The 19,106-nt window shown below is 35.4% G+C and overlaps 1 protein-coding gene across 8 annotated transcripts in view; it reads right to left on the bottom strand.

The window, feature by feature from the left end:
• Positions 1-16,761, bottom strand: part of Mia2 (MIA SH3 domain ER export factor 2) — a 103,463-nt gene extending 86,702 nt beyond the window's left edge. For 4 of the 8 annotated variants that reach the window (XM_046460909.1, XM_046460914.1, XM_046460913.2 and 1 more), the window contains exons 1-4: positions 16,455-16,760; positions 13,205-13,338; positions 11,932-12,018; positions 5,834-6,725 (exon numbers count right to left, since the gene is read on the bottom strand). In XM_046460909.1, the coding sequence (XP_046316865.1) occupies positions 5,834-6,725; positions 11,932-12,018; positions 13,205-13,338; positions 16,455-16,569 (1,228 nt within the window). In that variant the 5' untranslated portion in view covers positions 16,570-16,760. Of the gene's footprint in view, positions 1-5,833; positions 6,726-11,931; positions 12,019-13,204; positions 13,339-16,454 lie in introns of all 8 variants that reach the window. The other 4 variants (XM_046460911.2, XM_046460910.2, XM_058584503.1 and 1 more) reach the window with 2 other exon arrangements.
• Between the last annotated feature and the right edge of the window lie 2,345 nt (positions 16,762-19,106).

Here is a 19,106-nt window from a genome sequence, read left to right as displayed (position 1 = left end):
AATTCTATTTCTACATTGCCTTTAATCCTAAAAAGTATGTTAAAAAAAAACAAAAAACCTAAAACTAACATAACTGTCAACAAACACTCTGTGGAACCATATAAGCTTATGGTTAAGAATAAGATAATACATAGTCCCCTTAGGATTTCATTCCTGTTAGATACACTTATCATCCAAGAAGGTATAATATCTAGATACCATTGCAAAAATACATATTTCTGCCTTTCAAGAAAATCAATGAGAAATATTTTTTCTTATTTTAGCTGTTAAAGAATCAAAATGACCAAAATTATTTACAGTATCTACAGCTACTTTATGTTGACACTCAACTTTTTCTTTTTGGTGGGGAGTACTTGAGATTTAACCCAGGGGCCCTTTACCACTGAGCTATATTCAACCCTTTTTATTTTTTATTTTGAGGCAGGATCTCACTAAATTGCTTAGGGCCTTGCTAAATTGTTGAGGCTAATTTGAAACTTGTGATCATCCTACCTTAGCTTCCCAGATTGCTGGGATTATAGGCATATGCCAACATACCCAGGTTTTTAACAGCTTTTTAAATCCCACAATCAAATATATCTCCTATTTTTTGTTTGTTTCTTTGTTTTTACAAAAAGCAGGTAAATCTGCACTATTAGATAAAAATCCATGTTATCCAAATGATAAAATAATTATTACTTAAGGGAAAATACTGCAATTAAACAATGCTTATACAGGATTAAATAAAATAATCCTGACTTTTATGCTTTTATGCTACAAATTACATCTTTAAATGAACTATAATATACCTGAATTCAACTTTAGAATACTTATTCATATCTCTCAACCTTCATTTAAAAAGTATTACCTTTCCCAAAATCACTTTTAAAATTTCAAATTTGACCCATTTCTAGATCAAAAGTTGCCATGTTTGTAATATTGTATCATATAATTTTGTCTATGTCAGTTCAAAATAACCATCAATTTACTTTTTAAAAGTTCAATTTGACCTGATGCTGTGTTTGTGGCACACACCTATAATCCCAGCAACTTGGAAGGGTGAGGCAGAAATATTACAAGTTTTAGATGAGCCTGGGCAACTTAGTGAGCTCCTGTCTCAAAATAAAATCTAAAAAGGGATGAGGGGTAACACAGTGGTAAATGTTCCCAGGTTCAATCCCCACTGCTGCAAAATTGAATTAAAAAAAGGAAAGAAAAGATAATCCATTAAATTTTCAAATGTAGTTTAATCTGATCACTTGATTGAATTGAGTATAATGAAACAAGTTGTGTATGGGTTTCAGTTCTAATAGCCCTATTCTAAGTATAGATTTCAGGTGATCTGTAAAATCTACTTCTCAGTTACTTTGACTTTTTAAGACAAGGATTAAAAAAAGAAGTATCAGTATAGGCTTGAAAGCAACATTAAGTAGTAAATGAATATTCAATGTCTAATTCTGGTCTTTGAGTTAACAAATATATATATATAACTATATATATATATAATATAACTATATATATAACTATATATAAATATATATAAAACAAATATATATATAACTAATATATATATGTTTATATACATATACATATAGTAGTTGGACAGAATACCATTATTTACTTATTCATTTTTATGTAGTGCTGAGGATGGAACCCAGGGTGCTAGGTGCTAGGCAAGCACTCTACCACTGAGCCACAACCTCAGCCCTCCCTTAATAATTCTTAACAATACTTTGATGCTGTCACTTATTTAGCATTGTTTAATAAAAGATGAAAGTCCCAAATGAAGAAACACATATCAGTCATTTAATAATATCACCTGTGGAAGTTAGTAGTAAAGAACAATTAAGCCAATACTTTTATTTGTTTGATTTATGTTTTGACTTTGTTGTTGTTTATGGTGCTAGGTATTGAACCTAGGGTCTCCTGAGGGCTCCTAGTTGTATCACTGAACCACAACCCCAACCCTTTTCTTCCTCTTCTTTTTTTTTTTTTTTTTTTTGAGATGGAAGCTTGTTAAATTGCTGAAGCTGGCCTTGAATTTACAATCCTCCTGCCTTTGCCTCTGGAGTAGCTAGGATGATAGACATGTGCCACTGTTATGGTTTGGATGTGAGGTGTCCCCCAAAAGCTCACATGTGAGAGTCTGATTTAATCCTCTGATAGGAATTAACTGAATGGTAACCGAGGTGATAGCATGTGGCTATGGGGTATATATTTTGTATCTTGAGAGTGGAGACTCTCTGCTTCCTGATGAAATAAGCTGCTTCCCTCTGCCACTCTCTCCCACCATGTTGTTCAGCCTCTAGGAATGGAGCCGTCTTTCCAAGGACTAAGACCTCTGAAACTACAAGCCCTCAAATAAACTTTTGTCCTCTATAATTGTGCTGATCAGGTCCTTTAGTCATAGCAGCAAAAAGCTGACTAAAACAGCCACCATGCCTGGCTCAAACCCAGGGCATTTTGTTTTGTTTTGTTTGAGTGGGCATCTTGCTCTGTTCAGGCTGATCTCAAACCCCTGGACTTAAGGCACCCTCTTACCTCAGCCTGGAAAATGCTATGACTGCAGCAACCAAAGTCGGGAGTCTGAATATCCTAAAATTTTTGTAAATACAGGGATCAAAATAGCGATCTTCAACAATACTTAAAGACGTTAGGAAGCTGGGTGCAGTGGCGTTCACCTATAATCCCAGGGACTCAGGAGGCTGAGGCCAGAGGATTACAAAATGAAACCCAGCCTCTTTAATTTAGCAAGGCCCTAAGGACTTAGTGAGACCCTGTCTCAAAATAAGGCTGGGGATATAATTCAGTTGGTAGAGTGCTTGCCTGGTATGAACAAGGCCCTGGGTTCAATCCTCAGAACCATAAAAAAATAAAACATTTTTAAAAAGGCTATGGATGTGGCTCGGTGGTTAAATGTACCTGGGTTCAATCCCCAGTAAAATAAAAAAAAATTTTTTTAAATTAGGGGAAAAGGACTATTTATATTCAAATTTATATGAGTCTATATTGATTTTTTCAAAATACTGTTGTTTTTTTTTTAAAAGAAAGAGGGGAGAGAATTTTTTTAATATTTGTTTTTCAGTTCTCGGCAGACACAACATCTTTCTTTGTGTGTGGTGCTGAGGATCGAACCCGGGCCGCATGCATGGCAGGCGAGCGCGATACCGCTTGAGCCACATCCCCAGGCCCATCAAAATACTGTTTTAAACTGCATTTGAAATAAATATAAAGAAAAATGGATACTTCTTATAGCATTTTTATATTTAATTATAATTTTGAGATATAATTTTTCATAACTTAAACTGACTTTAAAATATACATTAGATACAGACATGCAATTTCCTTATAATTCGTGACACAATTTTAAATCAAACAAAATGATTTTTAAAAAATATATTTTAGTTGTAGGTGGACACAATAACTTTATTTTATTTTTATGAGATGCTGAGAATCGAACCCAGTGCCTCAGGTGTGCTAGGCGAGTGCTCTACCACTGAACCACAACCCCAGCCCCCAAAATAATATTTTTTGATATTTAACAGTTCTTTGAAATGTCCTTTAAATAAACTCAGTTGGAGTCCCTTTGTAAAATAGGCATTAATGTTGTAATACAAAAAAATTCCCTGCTTTCTCTTAAAAATATCTATACCAGCATAGTGTTTCTGTAAATATCATTATCTCAAGTCTCTGCCTTTCAAAAATATTGATTTAGGATCTGATTCCATTTTCTTATGCAATTTTTCCAATTAAAGCAAGTTTCAGGGCTGGGGATGTGGCTCAGGCGGTAGCTCGCTCGCCTGGCACGCGTGCGGCCTGGGTTCGATCCTCAGCACCACATAAAAACAAAGATGTTGTGTCCGCCGAGAACTAAAAAATAAATGTTAAAAAATTCTCTCTCTCTCTCTCTCTCTCTTAAAAAATAAAAATGAGTATAAATAAGCAAAAATCTTCATTTATCAGAACAGGAAGTCAAAAGACTTTGTATAAAATAGATTAATAAAAACAGAATAATAAAAAGATTATATTTAGAAAACTAAAGAAAAATACTAAAAAGATTTGATTTTTAAAACATCAAAAACAAATTATTGGGGCTGGTATTGTGGCTCATCGGTAGAGCGCTCATCTAGCACATGCAAGGCCCTGGGTTCAATCCTCAGCACCACATAAAAATAAATAAATAAAATAAAAGTATTGTTTCCAACCACTTCCAAAAAAAATGTTTTAAAAAAACAAAAACAAATTATTTTTTCTGGGACAGAGGTGGGATTGGAATAGAAGCAATAGAAATTGCTTTTTTTTTCATCTTACAAATAATTTCACTTCTTTTAAGGCTCAATTTGTCTTATTTATTACTTGGACCCTTACGTTATATTGTGCTCCACAGAATCTCAGTCCTAAGATTTTCAATGAGCCTAAGAGAACAATCAAAGCAAACTTTTCACTGGAATCCTGTTCCTATACAAATTTCCATATGCCTTTAGGACACCCAGTTCTTGTATCAGGAAAAAGCACTCAAATTGATCTTGCAGACAAACAAATGTGAAGGAACAGCTCCTTCTGAGATGGAGATTTGCAATTGTCCTGGCTCCAAGGATCTAAAGTTGCCTTAAGGTGGCAAAGGATAAAGGGCAGAAGGAGGATCTTGGTAGAGAGGAGGAGAACTGATCAGGTAGACGCTCCCTTTCTGACTTTTGATCTCAATTTATGAGATCTGAGGGGAAAGGTCAGAAGCTAACCCATAGTACACAAATCGCTTTGGAGGCCCATGTACTGTGGGTTATCTCCCGGTAGACAGAAACCCAGCTTCCTGGGATGACCAGAAACACAACAGTTTTGATTCCTTCAAGGGGTTTAGGGTCATGGAGAGTCATCTGGTGAGAGCTGAAGTCAGAGAGAACCTGATATAACTGCCCCATTGTGACAACAACAGAATGGCTTATGAACACATGTAAAGCCTCCTTTTGGAACTCCTCAAAAGATCTGAGGACCCCCATAGCACTTGGAGAGTTCAGGAAATAAGAATACGAAATAAATTGCTTTTAAAAAATGGCTTAGTGCTATTTAAAAATTTAAACCTATTTACATATATCAATTTGATAATAAAGTTTCTGTAAAATACCTTAGGATCTTCTTAGAACATCAATATTTCTCCAGTTATTCTTTTTCCCATGGGATTTTGCCTTATAAGATTATAATCTAAGTTCCACAGTAAACTAGAAATTTATAAAAGAGTGGTTGGTGTTAATTATTGAATATTTTGAACAACATGGTTTCCTGGACTGTTTTTTATCCAATTTGTACTTAAATAAATTGTGGGGCTCGGATTATGGCTCAGTGGTAGAGTGCATGCTTAGCATGTGTGAGGCCCTGGGTTCGATCCTCAAAACCACATAAAAGTAAATAAATAAAATAAAGGTTTTCTGACCAACTACAACTAAAAAATAAATGTTGAAAAAAATTATGTCGGGGGGCTGGGGATGTGGCTCAAGCGGTAGCGCACTCGCCTGGCATGCGTGTGGCCCAGGTTCGATCCTGAGCACCACATACAAACAAAGATGTTGTGTCTGCCGAAAACTGAAAAATAAATATTAAAAAATTCTCTCTCTCTCTCTCTCTCTCTCTCTCTCTCTCTCTCTCTTTAAAAAACATTAAAAAAAAAGAAAAAAATTATGTCGGGCTGGGATTGTGGCTCAGTGATAGAGTGCTTGCCTAGCACATGTAAGTCACTGGATCTGATCCTCAGCAACATATAAAAATAAATAAAATTAAGGTACTGTGCCCATCTACAACTAAAAAAATTAAAATTAAAAAATTATGTTAATGAATAAATTATAAATATCTTCATACCAACCTGATTGATAATATCTGTTTTTCAACATTGTGAGATCTTTCATATTATCTCTAGGATCATTTTCTCCAGAAAATTCTTCTCTTTCATTATTTTCAACCATATTACTTTGATCCAGTATCTGTTTGGGAAATGGCAACTCTGTTTCCTTTGGAATGTTCTGGAAGCTCCAAGGGTTATCAAAATTATAGAATAACTTTGTAAAATATGCTATGGTGTAAGAATCATCTGTTTTCTCTAAGACTTTTTCCTTATCTATTTGATCCTCTGTTTCCATAGTTTTTATCATTTTTATTTCCTGTTCATTATCGTGGTCAGATTTACTTGTAAATTCACCACCAAACCAACCATTGGCTTGGGGTTTGAGTACATGCTCTGACTCCAGTGCTAGTGCCAACTGTTGCTTTGGTACTGAATCAAATTCTGATTCAGGTTCTCGCTTATGTTCAGTTCGGGGCTCACCATTATTTAATTCCTCTAGGTTATTTTCATCTCCCCCTGTTATTTTTCTACTTTGAAATGAGCTTCCTTGCACAGGTTCAATGACTGATTCAAGAGGCTTTTCTTCACCATGTTCCTTTCTCAGTCCAAACCATCCTTGTACTTCAGTTAAGGGTGATGAGATATGATCCACTTCTGGAACGTGATCCTGTTTCACACTTCCAGTTTTGGCTTCTTCCCAGTCATTTCTAATATCTTCAGAAGACTCTGATGTGGGAAATTGGCCTTCAGAAATTGCATAAAATTCAGATTCTATCTGGAAATCACTTCCATATATACTATATTTTTGCTCTTCTTCATATGGATACATATTTTCACCACTGTGACTGTTAAACTCCCTATCTTTATTTTCAAATACGTAACTTACTCCAAGGAGACAAAGAAAGTCAGATTCCTAAAAGAAAAAAAAAATTGCATTTCACATAAATGTACTAAAGCTCTTCATTCTCTCTGTACCATTTTAAAAGGATGACTATGATTTTCCCAAGACAAAACAATAAGCTCAACTTCAGAGCAAAAACTAAAATCAGATCTTCTAATCTCAAACACATCACAACTGACTTCTAAAGGTTAATAATATAAACCTAAATGAAGATCCAGTTTTTTCTTTCTTTTCTCTTTTTATAATGAAAATCCTTTTACATTACAGTTTCTGAATTATTAAATAGTTGAGAAGAAGAGAGAATCATGCTTCAAGTATATTCTATAAATAAGCTCTTGAAGAAAAGGCATGCAGATCCACAAAATATTGCACATCTGAAGATTATACTGAGAGGATACATGTGTCTGTGTGGTGATATGAGAGACTGCTATGGTTTAAATGTATTCACCAAAAAGCCTGTGGTGGAAATTTAATTCTCAATGCAACAGTGTTAGGAGATGGGACCAAAGGAGAAGTAATTAGACCATGAGAGCAGAGAGAATGGATAAATTTTGCTATGGTAGGAGTGTATTCATCCTACCATGTATCCCAGGAGTGATTTCCTTCTCTGAAGTATGAACTCAACCCCTTCTTGCTCTCTCATGTCCTCTCTCATCCTCTCACCTGCCACCATGGAACGATGCAGAAAGAAAACCCTCAACAGATGCGGGTCTCTTTTTTTTTTTTTAATATTTATTTATTTATTTTTCGGTGGACACAACATCTTTGTTTGTATGTGGTGCTGAGGATCGAACCCGGGCTGCACGCATGCCAGGCGAGCGCGCTACCACTTGAGTCACATCCCCAGCCCCAACGGGTCTCTTGATATTGGACTTCCTCCTGGTTTTTAGAACTGTGAAAAATAAATTTCTTCCCTTTAAAAGTTTCCCAGTCTCAGGCTGGGGTTGTGGCTCAGTGGTAGAGTGCTTGCCTAGCACGTGTGAGGCACTGGGTTCGATCCTCAGCACCAAATAAAAATAAATATATTAAATAAAGGTACTGTGTTCATCTATAACTAAAAAAAAAATTTTTTAAAGTTTCCCAATCTCTGGTATTCTGGTACAGCAGCAAGAACAGACAAGACAATAGGGAATTTTACTACGTATTATCACAGCTTAGATAGACCTGTGATGCTGAAGTATGAAGCCCTGGTTAAAAGCTGTACTAAAACTTTCAGATGTCCTTATTCGGCTTTTACATATAACCAATGACACTGAGGCTTTATTTGCTTATCTCACAGAGCAACAAAATCATAAAGAAAAAAAAATTAAGAAGTCACTTTTTAAAAACCTGAAATTTAGAAATAGTGGTGTGGGCTCCTCTTTGGCTATTACCATTATAAAATGAGGATAAAGTTTAGATTTTTGAGGAAAAAACTTCAGAATTGCAATTTTATAATATATGTTTGACACTACAGAATAGTAGGTGACTAAGAACAGACATTGGATCTTGTCATCTATTAGCTCTGCGACCTTGGATGAATTATATGACCTTTTTATACCTCCTTCTCCTGATCTGTAAGATGGGAACAATGATAGTCCTCTTCCTTTTAAGTATTAAATGAGTCAAGGGTTTCGAATAGTAACTGTCTCCAGTACATATTAGCCTCACCCAGCTCAAAGTTAAACTATTCCAGAAAAAGTTACTTCTGCTGCAGTATTATAAGGGTAGATGGCCCAACGCTCTTATTTATGTTCAGGATAACTCTAACCTCAGAGCTCCTTATGGAATCCAAGGCTACCTTTATTTTAACTGCATGACTTTTCAGCTTCTGTCAGCCCAATCCTGTTTTCCTTTTGTTGCCTTACAAGTACTGTGCCCAAAGGTACTCCTCAGAAAACATGCCTCAGTGTCTGTTTCCTAGGGAATTTGATACAAGAATCTGGGTGAGGTGGGCATATTAGTGGGTGCCTGTAATCTGGCTATTCAGGAGGCTGAGAAAAAGGGATTAGGAGTTCAAGACCAGCCTGGGCAACACGGCAAGGTCACAATCTCAACAAAACAAAAGAATCCAGGCCCTTTTCTTTTATTATGCTACCATGCGAGATGTTAGGGTTCTACAGTAAGCAATTAAAAAAAAAAAGGTAGTTGTAAATTGCAATTAGTGCCATGAAAGAAAATCACATTAATGAAGCCAAAATTAGATAGGCAGAAAGGCAAGGGTTGGATCCAGAGAATGAAGAATTGAGATGTTAATTCCTTCAGAGTCCTTTCTCCACCTTTATTAACAGGATAACCTGCCCTTGCTCCAACCTGTTGCTAAGGTAACCTGTCCCTCCCTACAGGGAGTTGTTAATTATGCCCCCTTCCTGCCCAGATCACTCCAACCCATCTGCTTTCCACCTTTTGGCCATCCCACTGAGCATCTCCTGGGCCTAGTCAAGAAGGAGAGAGATAAGGGGAAGAGAGCAGGAGAACAACAGCCTAAAACCTATAAAAAAGGCAGAACACTTTTCACTTCTTGGGATACCAGGATACCAGCCATGGCCCCCTTCTCCTTCCTGGGAGAAGTCTATGTTAACCCCTTTTTAAATAAACCCTGTTTCATATGCTTGCCTCGGCATGCTTCTCTAATATTACACTTCAACATGTGAGGGAACAGAACTTGTCACGATAACGATAACCGGTGGTATCATTAAGAAGCAAAAATTCCTGTAATCCCAGTGGATTGGGAGGCAGAGGCAGGAGGATCAGGAGTTCAAAGCCTGTTTCAGCAATTTAGCAAGACCCTGTCTCTAAATAAAATATAAAAAGATCCAGGGATGGTTAAGCAGGTTTGATGCCCATTATTAAAAAAAATAAATAAGTAAATAAATAAAGCACTTAAGGAATAATTCCTTTAGAATCATGGAAAGCCTCTCTGAAGATTTTGTTGTTGTTTGTTTTTCTTTGTAAACTCAGCATACTTCCCCCCCCCCCCAGCTGTATGGAAGACTATCAAAAAGTTGCACAGAATTACCTTATGTATTTTTCTGGGTTGGAACAAATGAATATACTGTTGTTACCATCACAATCCAGGTATGTGCCTATTATCCTAAAAGTTTTCTGGGAGGCAGAAAACTTTTTAAAAAAAAATATTTAATTGATTTTATTTTTAAAATACATGACAGTGGAATGCATTATAATTCTTATTACACATTAGAGCACAATTTTTCATATCTCTGGTTGTATATAAAGTATGTTCACACCAATTCATGTCTTCATACATGCACTTTGGATAATGATGTCTATCACATTCCACCATCATTGCTAACCCCCTACTCCCTTCCCTTTTCCTCCCACTCCTCTGCCCTATCTAGAGTTTGTCTATTCCTCCCATGCTCCCTCTCTCCTTACCCCATTATGGGTCAGTCACCTTATATCAGAGAAAACATCCAGCATTTGTTTTTTTTTTTTTGCGGGGGAGATTGGCTAACTTCACTTAGCACTATTTTCCCCAATGCCATCCATTTACCTGCAAGTGCCATGATTTTATTCTCTTTTATTGCTGAGTAACATTCCATTGTGTATATACACCACATTTTTTTTTTATCCATTCATCCACTGAGGGGCATCTAGGTTGGTTCCACAGTTTAGCTATTGTGAATTGTGCTGCTATAAACATTGATGTGGTTGTGTCCCTGTAGTATGCTGTTTTTAAGTCCTTTGGGTATAGACAGAGGAGAGGGATAGCTGGGTCAAATGGTAGTTCCATTCCCAGTTTTCCAAGGTGTCTCCATACTGCTTTCCATATTGGCTGCACCGGTTTGCAGTCCCACCAGCAATGTATGAGTGTGCCTTTTTCCCCACATTGGGAGGCAGAAAACCTTAATGATGTTTAAACTGTGACCTAAAAGATATAAAGGAACTAGCAAGGTGAAGAATTTGGAGAAAGCATTCAAACAAAAAAGATAAAACCCTATTTGGTTTTTTTTGTAAAAAAAAAAAAAACCTATTTGGGTCCCTGAGCTTTTCATGCTCTAAGAATGATCCAAAGGCCTGTTAGATCAGGAGAATGGTGAATGAGAGGAATGGCAGGAAGCAGGAATCTGCAAGAGAGAGGAGGGCAGGGGGCAGTGACAGAACATGTAAACATCTCATTTTTTTTTGTGTGTGTGTTTTTGTTTTTATATGATCATTAGAGAATGGATTAGAAGAAGGCAAAAGAAGAGGCAAGAAAAGTTAGAATGGTATGGTAGCATTCCAATCAAGTGAGGATGATGCCTTGGATTAGTGCTATAGGGAGAGCAGAAATTAGCAGAAGACAGTGTGCTGCAGATACATTATAGTAATAGAACTGACAGGACCAATTATTATACAATAAATGGACAGTTAATCCCTGAGTTTGTGTTGGGAAAAAGCCAGACAATAGATAATTGGTTTAACTAGATAGGCTCACATCACACTGACCTTATTTGCAATAAATTGGCCAAACCTGAAATCTGAATTAAATGGGCTAATCATGTTCATATATTAAAAAGTTACTTTCTGGGCTGAGGTTGTAGCCCACTGGTAAAGCACTTGCCTGGCCCATGTAAGGCACTGGGTTCAATCCCCAGCACCACATAAAAATAAATAAATAAAAATAAAGATATAGTGTCCCATCTACAACTAAAAATTAAAGTTACTTTCTGAGTCCCTTTATTATTATTAAGATCAACATTACTAAGCTCATTAAAAACTCCAACAGCAAAAGAGGTACAAATTTGAGACCTAGGGAATAGGTTGGGAAATAAACTCTGGTCCTAGTAGCACAGGAGTATTAAGTAATTGTCTCTAACATCTATACAGTACTTACTAAGTGTCTATGTACTTTTTATATATGATCATGTATTCCTCAATAAATTTGAGGAAGCACTATGTTATACTCATCACTCCCATGTTGCAGATGAAGAAATTGAGACAGGGAGAGCCACATAACTAGTAAGTATCTGAGTCAGGCTTTAAATTCAATCCATCTCTAGAATTCATGCTTTTAACTATCACCTATGAATTGTTCTAAAAGCAGAATCTTTATCATCAATTTTTTCTTACCTAATTTTACTCATATCGTCGAACTCTTCCTAAGGTAAGTCCACAGACCAACTATTTTATACATTTACTATATGAGACACACAATCAATGGACACTTGTACTAAGAAAAACTGTTTTGGCCAAGAAATTTTAAATTAAATTCATAGCTGAGAATGAATTTACTCACTTTAGTTGATATTTCAACCTCTTCAGATACGAATACCTCTTCAATCTGGACTGCATCTCTGGGAAAAAACCCAAAGTTCTTTCCTTTCTATCAAAATGAAGAACAAAAATTACCAAGGAGGAGTGATCAAAGCAATAATAACTATTGAGTCTGATTTTATACCATGTCCTTGGCTTTTATCTAAGTCAAATCACAAAACATTAATTGGCTATCAAATACCATCTAAAAAATGAGTAAAACCATATTCTTTTATTATTCAAAAGAATAAAATTAATTTAAGAACATACTGAGCCAAACTCTAAAATTCTACTGTTTCAAACAAAAACTGCACCATATAATCATACTTTCCTCCTCCCTCTCTCTTTCATTCTCTCCCTCTGTTCTTTAATGATCTTGTTGAACAGGTCAACCATAGATTTACACTAGTAGATCTGGAATATCAAAAGGCAAGACAGTGGCGGCAATAGCCATGGTAGACAGAGCTGTGACATAGTCAGCATTTTCAAGATGTAATGCTCAGGGAAGAGCCACAGATAGATTCATGAAAATAGTAAAGGCCCAGGAGTCATCAAGATAAGATTTAGTCCAATTCAACTTCCCTGGGATTGACTTGGTAACAGAGATTCTCTCAACCTGGTTAAAGCACATGCAAGATGTTGCCCTTCTAGAAATGTCAGTGTACTAAGAGTTTGCACCAAATAAAAAAACTTACTTGCTTTGGTCCTCTAATTCAGCACTGTTACAATAAAAGTGTCTCCCAGTTGTTATTTTATTTTTCATAAAAACGCATGAACCTTGCTTCCCTAGGCTACCAACCTTTCTGATGATCTTTTCAAAAACAACTCAACCTTTTGTTTAGAAAAACAAGATAATCCCATTAACTAAAACTTCCCAGTCTCTCCCCAACTTGACATGGCAACACTAACAGATAGCTGGAATTGCCTACCCACCCCATAATCTACAACAGCACCCCTAAAGTCTCCCCAAATAAAAATAAAAGCTAAGTTTAAAATATATGCATGTTATACAAAAAATAATTTCAAGACATTCTCTTTGTCTTCCATCTCAATCAGGCTATCTTTCCAAAAGCCTCTTTTATGGAAATATTGGAACCACCAATGAACATAACCACTTTTGTTTGTTTAAATGTTAGGGGCTTTTAATATTTTTACAATACTTTGAAATCCCAGAGTTCCTTTAAAGGCAAAAAAGAAGCATCCTTGTCTAAGTTGGTTATTTATTCTGTATTCAGTTCATAAGTCTGGTTACTTACACTTCCTGCCCACAAATCTTCTCTTTGTCCTGCAAGTTTAGCATAAACAGATATTTCTTCTCCCTTAGTGAAATTCAGGAATAGGCAATCAGGTCCTGTGTAATCTCTCATGGCTACAACTCTGCTTATTAAAGCTATGTAAACATAAAAAGAAAAACATACTTTAAATTAAAATGTTATTTTTCCTTCTTCCATTTTTCTCTCCTCTAATCCATTCTATATATTTACAAATGCTAATTCTTTTATGTCATTTATGGTCACAAAAACCTATATACATTTCCCACAGCACACAGCCTCAAACCCAGGTGTTTTGGCTTGGTATTCAAGGACATCCATGATCTAGTCCCCCTTCCCTATTTAAAAAGATCTCCTTCCTATTACTTTAAAACACAGACTTAGGGCTACAATCAAGGTTATAAAACTGTTGTCCCTGGAATATTTCATTACCATTATCCAATCTGCTGAAAAGGAAAGTTAGTTTTCTTTCTTGTACCTACTATATTTCCAAACATTATGATAACCACTTTCATTTTATTTATTAAATCCTCAAAATAGGTCTGTAAAGAAATCTTGGTCTAACAAGTGAGCCTTTAGTTAAGGCTTAGAGAATTAGTCATACAACTCTGGTGGAGCCAGATGTGCATCGACATTCCCTCCCTCCCTCCCTTTCTTTCACTGCAGCACCACCTTTCTTATTCTGAGCTTCTATTTCTGCTCTTGGATCAGCCTAGAAACCCTCCCAAGCTGGCCATGGTGACATACACCTGTAATCCCAGCAACTCAGAGGTTGAAGCAGAAGGATCACAAGTTTGATGCCAGCCTCAGCAGCTAAGGGAGACCCTCAGCAACTTAACTAGACCTTGTCTCAAAATGAAAAATTGGGCTAGGGTTGTGGCTCAGTGGTAGTGCGCTTGCCTAGGATGTGTGATGCACTGGGTTCGATTCTCAGCACCACATACAAATAAATAAAGGTCCATCAACTACTAAAAATTATTTTTTAAAAAATTGAAAGGGCTGGGAATGTGGCTCAGTGTCAAAGCACCTGAGTTTAATCCTTGAATCAAAAAACAAAAAAAGAGTGGGCTGGAGTTGGGCTCAGTGGTAGAGTGCTTGCCTAGCAAGTGTGCAGCATTGGGTTCAATCTCAGCACCACGTATAAATAAGTAAATAAAATAAAGGTCTATCAACAACTAAAAAATATTTTAAAAAAAAGAAAGAAAGAAAGAAAAGAAATTCTTCTCTATCTCTACATGCTTCACTCATATCCTAATTCCTCTCCAAGGCAGTCCTAATCATTTAGCCTATCTGATTTCCCTTTCTCTGATCTTCATCATTCTATGTATTTACAAATGCTAATTCTTTTATGTCATTTATGGTCACAAAAACCTATATACACTTCCCACAGCACACACCCTCAAGCCCAGGTGTTTGGGCTTGGTATTCAAGGACATCCATGATCTAGTCCCCCCTTCCCTATTTAAAAAGATCTTCCTATTACTTTAAAACACAGACTTAAGGGGCTGGGGATGTGGCTCAAGCGGTAGCGTGAGCCCGGGTTCGATCCTCAGCACTGTATACAAACAAAGATGTTGTGTCCACCGATAACTAAAAAATAAATATTAAAATTCTCTGTCTCTCTCTCTCTTTAAAAAAAAAAAACACAGACTTAGGGCTATTACCCTTATTGTGTTATATCACTATTTACTATTTCATATTGATATGTCTTGTTATCATTAAGTAGAATGAATATGGGTAGGCAACCACCTACCCCCCAGACCCAGCACACAGTAGACCCTCAGTAACTATGAACCATAACTACATATGCTAGAATCATACAAGGCAGTATGCATGCATTAACTATCATAATGATATTAACATGTAAAATTTTTAAATATTTTTTTTAATTTTTTTTTTTAAATTTTTAAATATTTTAAAGCCATACAATTAAAGTTAAAATAACCTTATAACTTACTAAATGTTGGAGTGTACTTTTTTCATGTTCTGTCAGGCCCCAAGGATACTAAAATGGGTTATGTTACAGCATAAATAGGGGAAGAGGGTTTATTATTATAATATGCTATTTAATATACTTCTTTGCATATTAAATTATTTACCCAAAGCTTGAGAAAAATGTTTACTCATAAAAATTTTACTTATAAATTATTCATGTTTACATTAATAATATTTTGCACTGCTAAAAATATGTATGTTGCAAATTGGACATAAATCACATATTGGAAAGAAAGACTTTTCAGCAACTATACTATATGAGGATTCATTTATTTTAAACATAATGCTAATAACACAAAAAATAAGTTCTCAAACAATAAAATGGAAATTAATTTTTCCTCACAGTAAATCAAAAAAGTTTACTGGTATTTAATAGTATAAAATTAGGGGCTGGGGATGTGGCTCAAGCAGTAGCGAGCTCTACTGGCATGTGTGTGGCCCGGGTTCGATCCTCAGCACCACATACAAACAAAGATGTTGTGTCCGCCGATAACTAAAAAATAAATATTAAAATTCTCTCTCTCTCTTAAAAAAAATAAAGTTACATTTATATTGTAAGATTTACTTCAATACTTTTATATAATAAATACAGAAATGATTAATATTTGATAATTAGACAGATTTTTTGAAATAAAAAGTTTTTTATTTTTATTTTTTTTAACTATTATTTTTTTTTAAGAGAGAGAGAGAGAGAATTTTTTAATATTTATTTATTTTTTTTTTAGTTTTCAGAGAACGCAACATCTTTGTTTGTATGTGGTGCTGAGGATCGAACCCAGGCCGCACGCATGCCAGGTGAGCGCGCTACTGCTTGAGCCACATCCCCAGCCCAATAAAAAGTTTTTTAGAAAATTTATGAGACTCATATGAAATAGAAACTAAATAGTAGAAATTTTATAAATAAAGAACTATCCAACGGCCTGATATCTTTTTTATTCAAATCAATTATATTTATCTTTTTAAAAGAACTGATTGATTTGTGTTTGAGGTATGGATTTCTATTATTTAACTCTGATATACTTCTGTATCAATCTGATATTTGTCCTTTGTATGCTTATATTAAATATTATTAAAAAATGCTTTTCTTCCAGAATTTTTCTTTTATACTGGGCTATACTTATAATTCAAATATTTCACAATTATATTAAGGTTCATTTTTTATCACAAATGCCCACAAAAAACATTTATGTGATTTCAGAGCCTCAATTTAAGAGTAGAATGAAAAGAAAAATGAACTTACTTTCACATTCCAGGTCACCACATTTTTTAAGTTCTGCCAGCAGTTTTGTACCCTCCAGACACTTTGTCAGTGAAATAACCAAAAGAAGGATTCTGTGAACAGCAAGTTCCGCCATGCTAAAACAAGAAACCAGGAATTCCAAATGAGATCTAAACCAGTTATTTAGGTTGTAGACAAGCCAGCCAAAACAGGAGATATTCTACTGTCTTCATTAAACAGCAAAGATCTTTTGGTTTTTAGTCCCCTGATAGCTACATTTTTCTATCTGTAAGTTTAACTTGAGCAAACACTGTGTTCTCAATCTGTGGTATCCAGATAATACGTAAGGCTTAATAATTAACAGAGGATTGTAGTTGGACTAATGTCTCATAAAGGCAGCCCATGTACAACAGTCTCACTTAAAGTTACCTTACATTTGACAGGACAGTTCTCAAGCGGACCTTCACAAAAACAGTTACAGTCTTTGGGTAGATTAGTCAACAAGTACAAACCAAGTATTTGCTACATGAAAATCCCAGCATCAACAGACAAAGTATATAGTTTTAAGTAGAAACAGCAATATAATGAAAAGTATCTGAAAAAAAAATTCTATTTTAATATTTTAAAAAGCTCTTCAGTGTTACTATGAAACTATAACTGTGTTTAGTGAAGAGTAATATTTAAAATGTAGTAACTATTCACTGTTTCATGTACCATCTTAAGTATGTAGATATATGATCTGATTTAACCTATACCAACTCTATTGGGTAGGCAATATTATCATCTCCATATTTGCATATGAGGGAATTTAGGCACATAGAGACAGGAAGTCCCAATGTCATATAGTACATGGAGAAGAAATTTAAACCTAGGCATTGTGATACTTCACACTGGTAACCATGGTGATTTACCACCAAGAATCAAGCTGTGGAAAGATGTCTACTTAGTTTATAACAATACTACTGCAGAAATAGCAAGAAAAGTACTATTCTGTGTGTTTAAAATTATATGCAGGGCTGGGATGTAGCTCAGTGATAGAGCATTTGTCTAGCATGTACGAGCAAGACTAAGATAAAATGGCTGAAAAATAGGGGAGTACGATTTCAGGTGGCATTCTAATTTTCTATATTGGGTGGCTTTCTTTTTCTAAAATCGGTGAGTATATATCATTTAAAAATAATAATAAATCTGTGAAAATCAAATCATTTGAATATTGTTGTGGTTTAAAAAGAATCAAAGTGCTATAATGAGAATTTTTGTGTAATAAACTGCCTAGATCTGTAGGTGCTCAGGACAGCACTTGTATGACACCACACTCCCCTCTAGTGCTTGACAGAACTAAGACAAATGCCCAGCACCTGAGCAATCTAACGTGAAGGACTTTTGCTTCCAAAATTCTAAAAAAGGAAGTATTTGTTTTTCAAAATCAATGATAGGTACAAAGCCTGATCTCTCAGAGCTAAGATTTTTACATCCTCTGAAAGAATCTAAAAAGTAGATGCCTGTGGGTTATTTCGCTGGCAACAGAGCACAGATCATTTGCACACATTCACAAACAAAAAGAAGTGGGTTCTTTTTTTTTTTTTTTTTGATACAGGGGATTAAATCTCAGGGGCACTCAAACACTGAGTCACATCCTGAGCCCTATTTTGTATTTTATTTAGAGACAAGGTCTCACTAAGTCACTTAGCATCTCGCCACTGCTGAGGCTGGCTTTGAACTCGTGATCCTCCTACCTCAGCCTCCCCAGCCTCTGGGATTACAGGCATGTGCCATGTACCCAGCAGGTAATACCTTTGAAAATCTATAAGCAATGATGCCAAAGACATCTAAAGAAGAATCAAGTTTTTCAGCTTCAAAATTTGGCACAAGTTTATTAGCATAATTTATATTACCAAGTCCAATATTAAATCAAGAATATCTAGTAATTTATATAGCCTAATTATCCTTGTTATATATTCAATATTAAAAACATTAAGACTAAATTTAGGACTAATTAATCATGTTCTAAATTAAGAACAATATGAGCCCGGTAAAATGTAAATTCATCTGTTGATTGGCCTAAAGGAGATTTGAGTAGAGAAAATTCTTGCTTACAATACCAGCCCAGAGAGATTTGCTCCTACTAGAAATGCTCTCACACTCTTCTATTTAATGCACATGATCTCATTTTGTGTTCAGATCATCATTTAAATATCATTTAACAAGATATTTAAAAGTATGATAGAACAATGTTGATTAACAGTTTCTCACAGAACCAGGTAAAGAAAGGATATATAAAGAGGACAAGCACATTTAGTTGAAAAAGAAAGAAGGCTATTTCACTATAAATAACAGTCATAGTAACTTAGACATATATTACCTAATTGCTGATGTATTTGATAGATTAAATGTAACAATATTCAAATATATAAAGCTAACCCTGAGGAAGGTGTCTTGGTAGTAACTCAGCTAAGAACACTGAAAGAATATCCTTCTACACAAATGGAACAGGAGGTAAGAACACCTACCTCATAAAGCAAAAGAATGAATCATCAGAGCTACTCAATAGTATCTTAGCGATAAAATCCCAGAACAAGTCTTCCTGTGGGAACATAAAAATGATCATGAGTGCTTCACTCCTATGCTTGGTGTGTTATGCTCGAATTCGGGACCCCCTAAAAGACCACCAGA

Source organism: Marmota monax, unplaced genomic scaffold, assembly GCF_021218885.2.
Source record: "Marmota monax isolate L192 unplaced genomic scaffold, Marmota_monax_Labrador192_F-V1.1 WCK01_AAM20220418_F8-fsc00001, whole genome shotgun sequence".
In the NCBI taxonomy this organism is placed as follows: domain Eukaryota; kingdom Metazoa; phylum Chordata; class Mammalia; order Rodentia; family Sciuridae; genus Marmota; species Marmota monax.
This window is presented reverse-complemented; position numbering and strand designations above follow the sequence as displayed.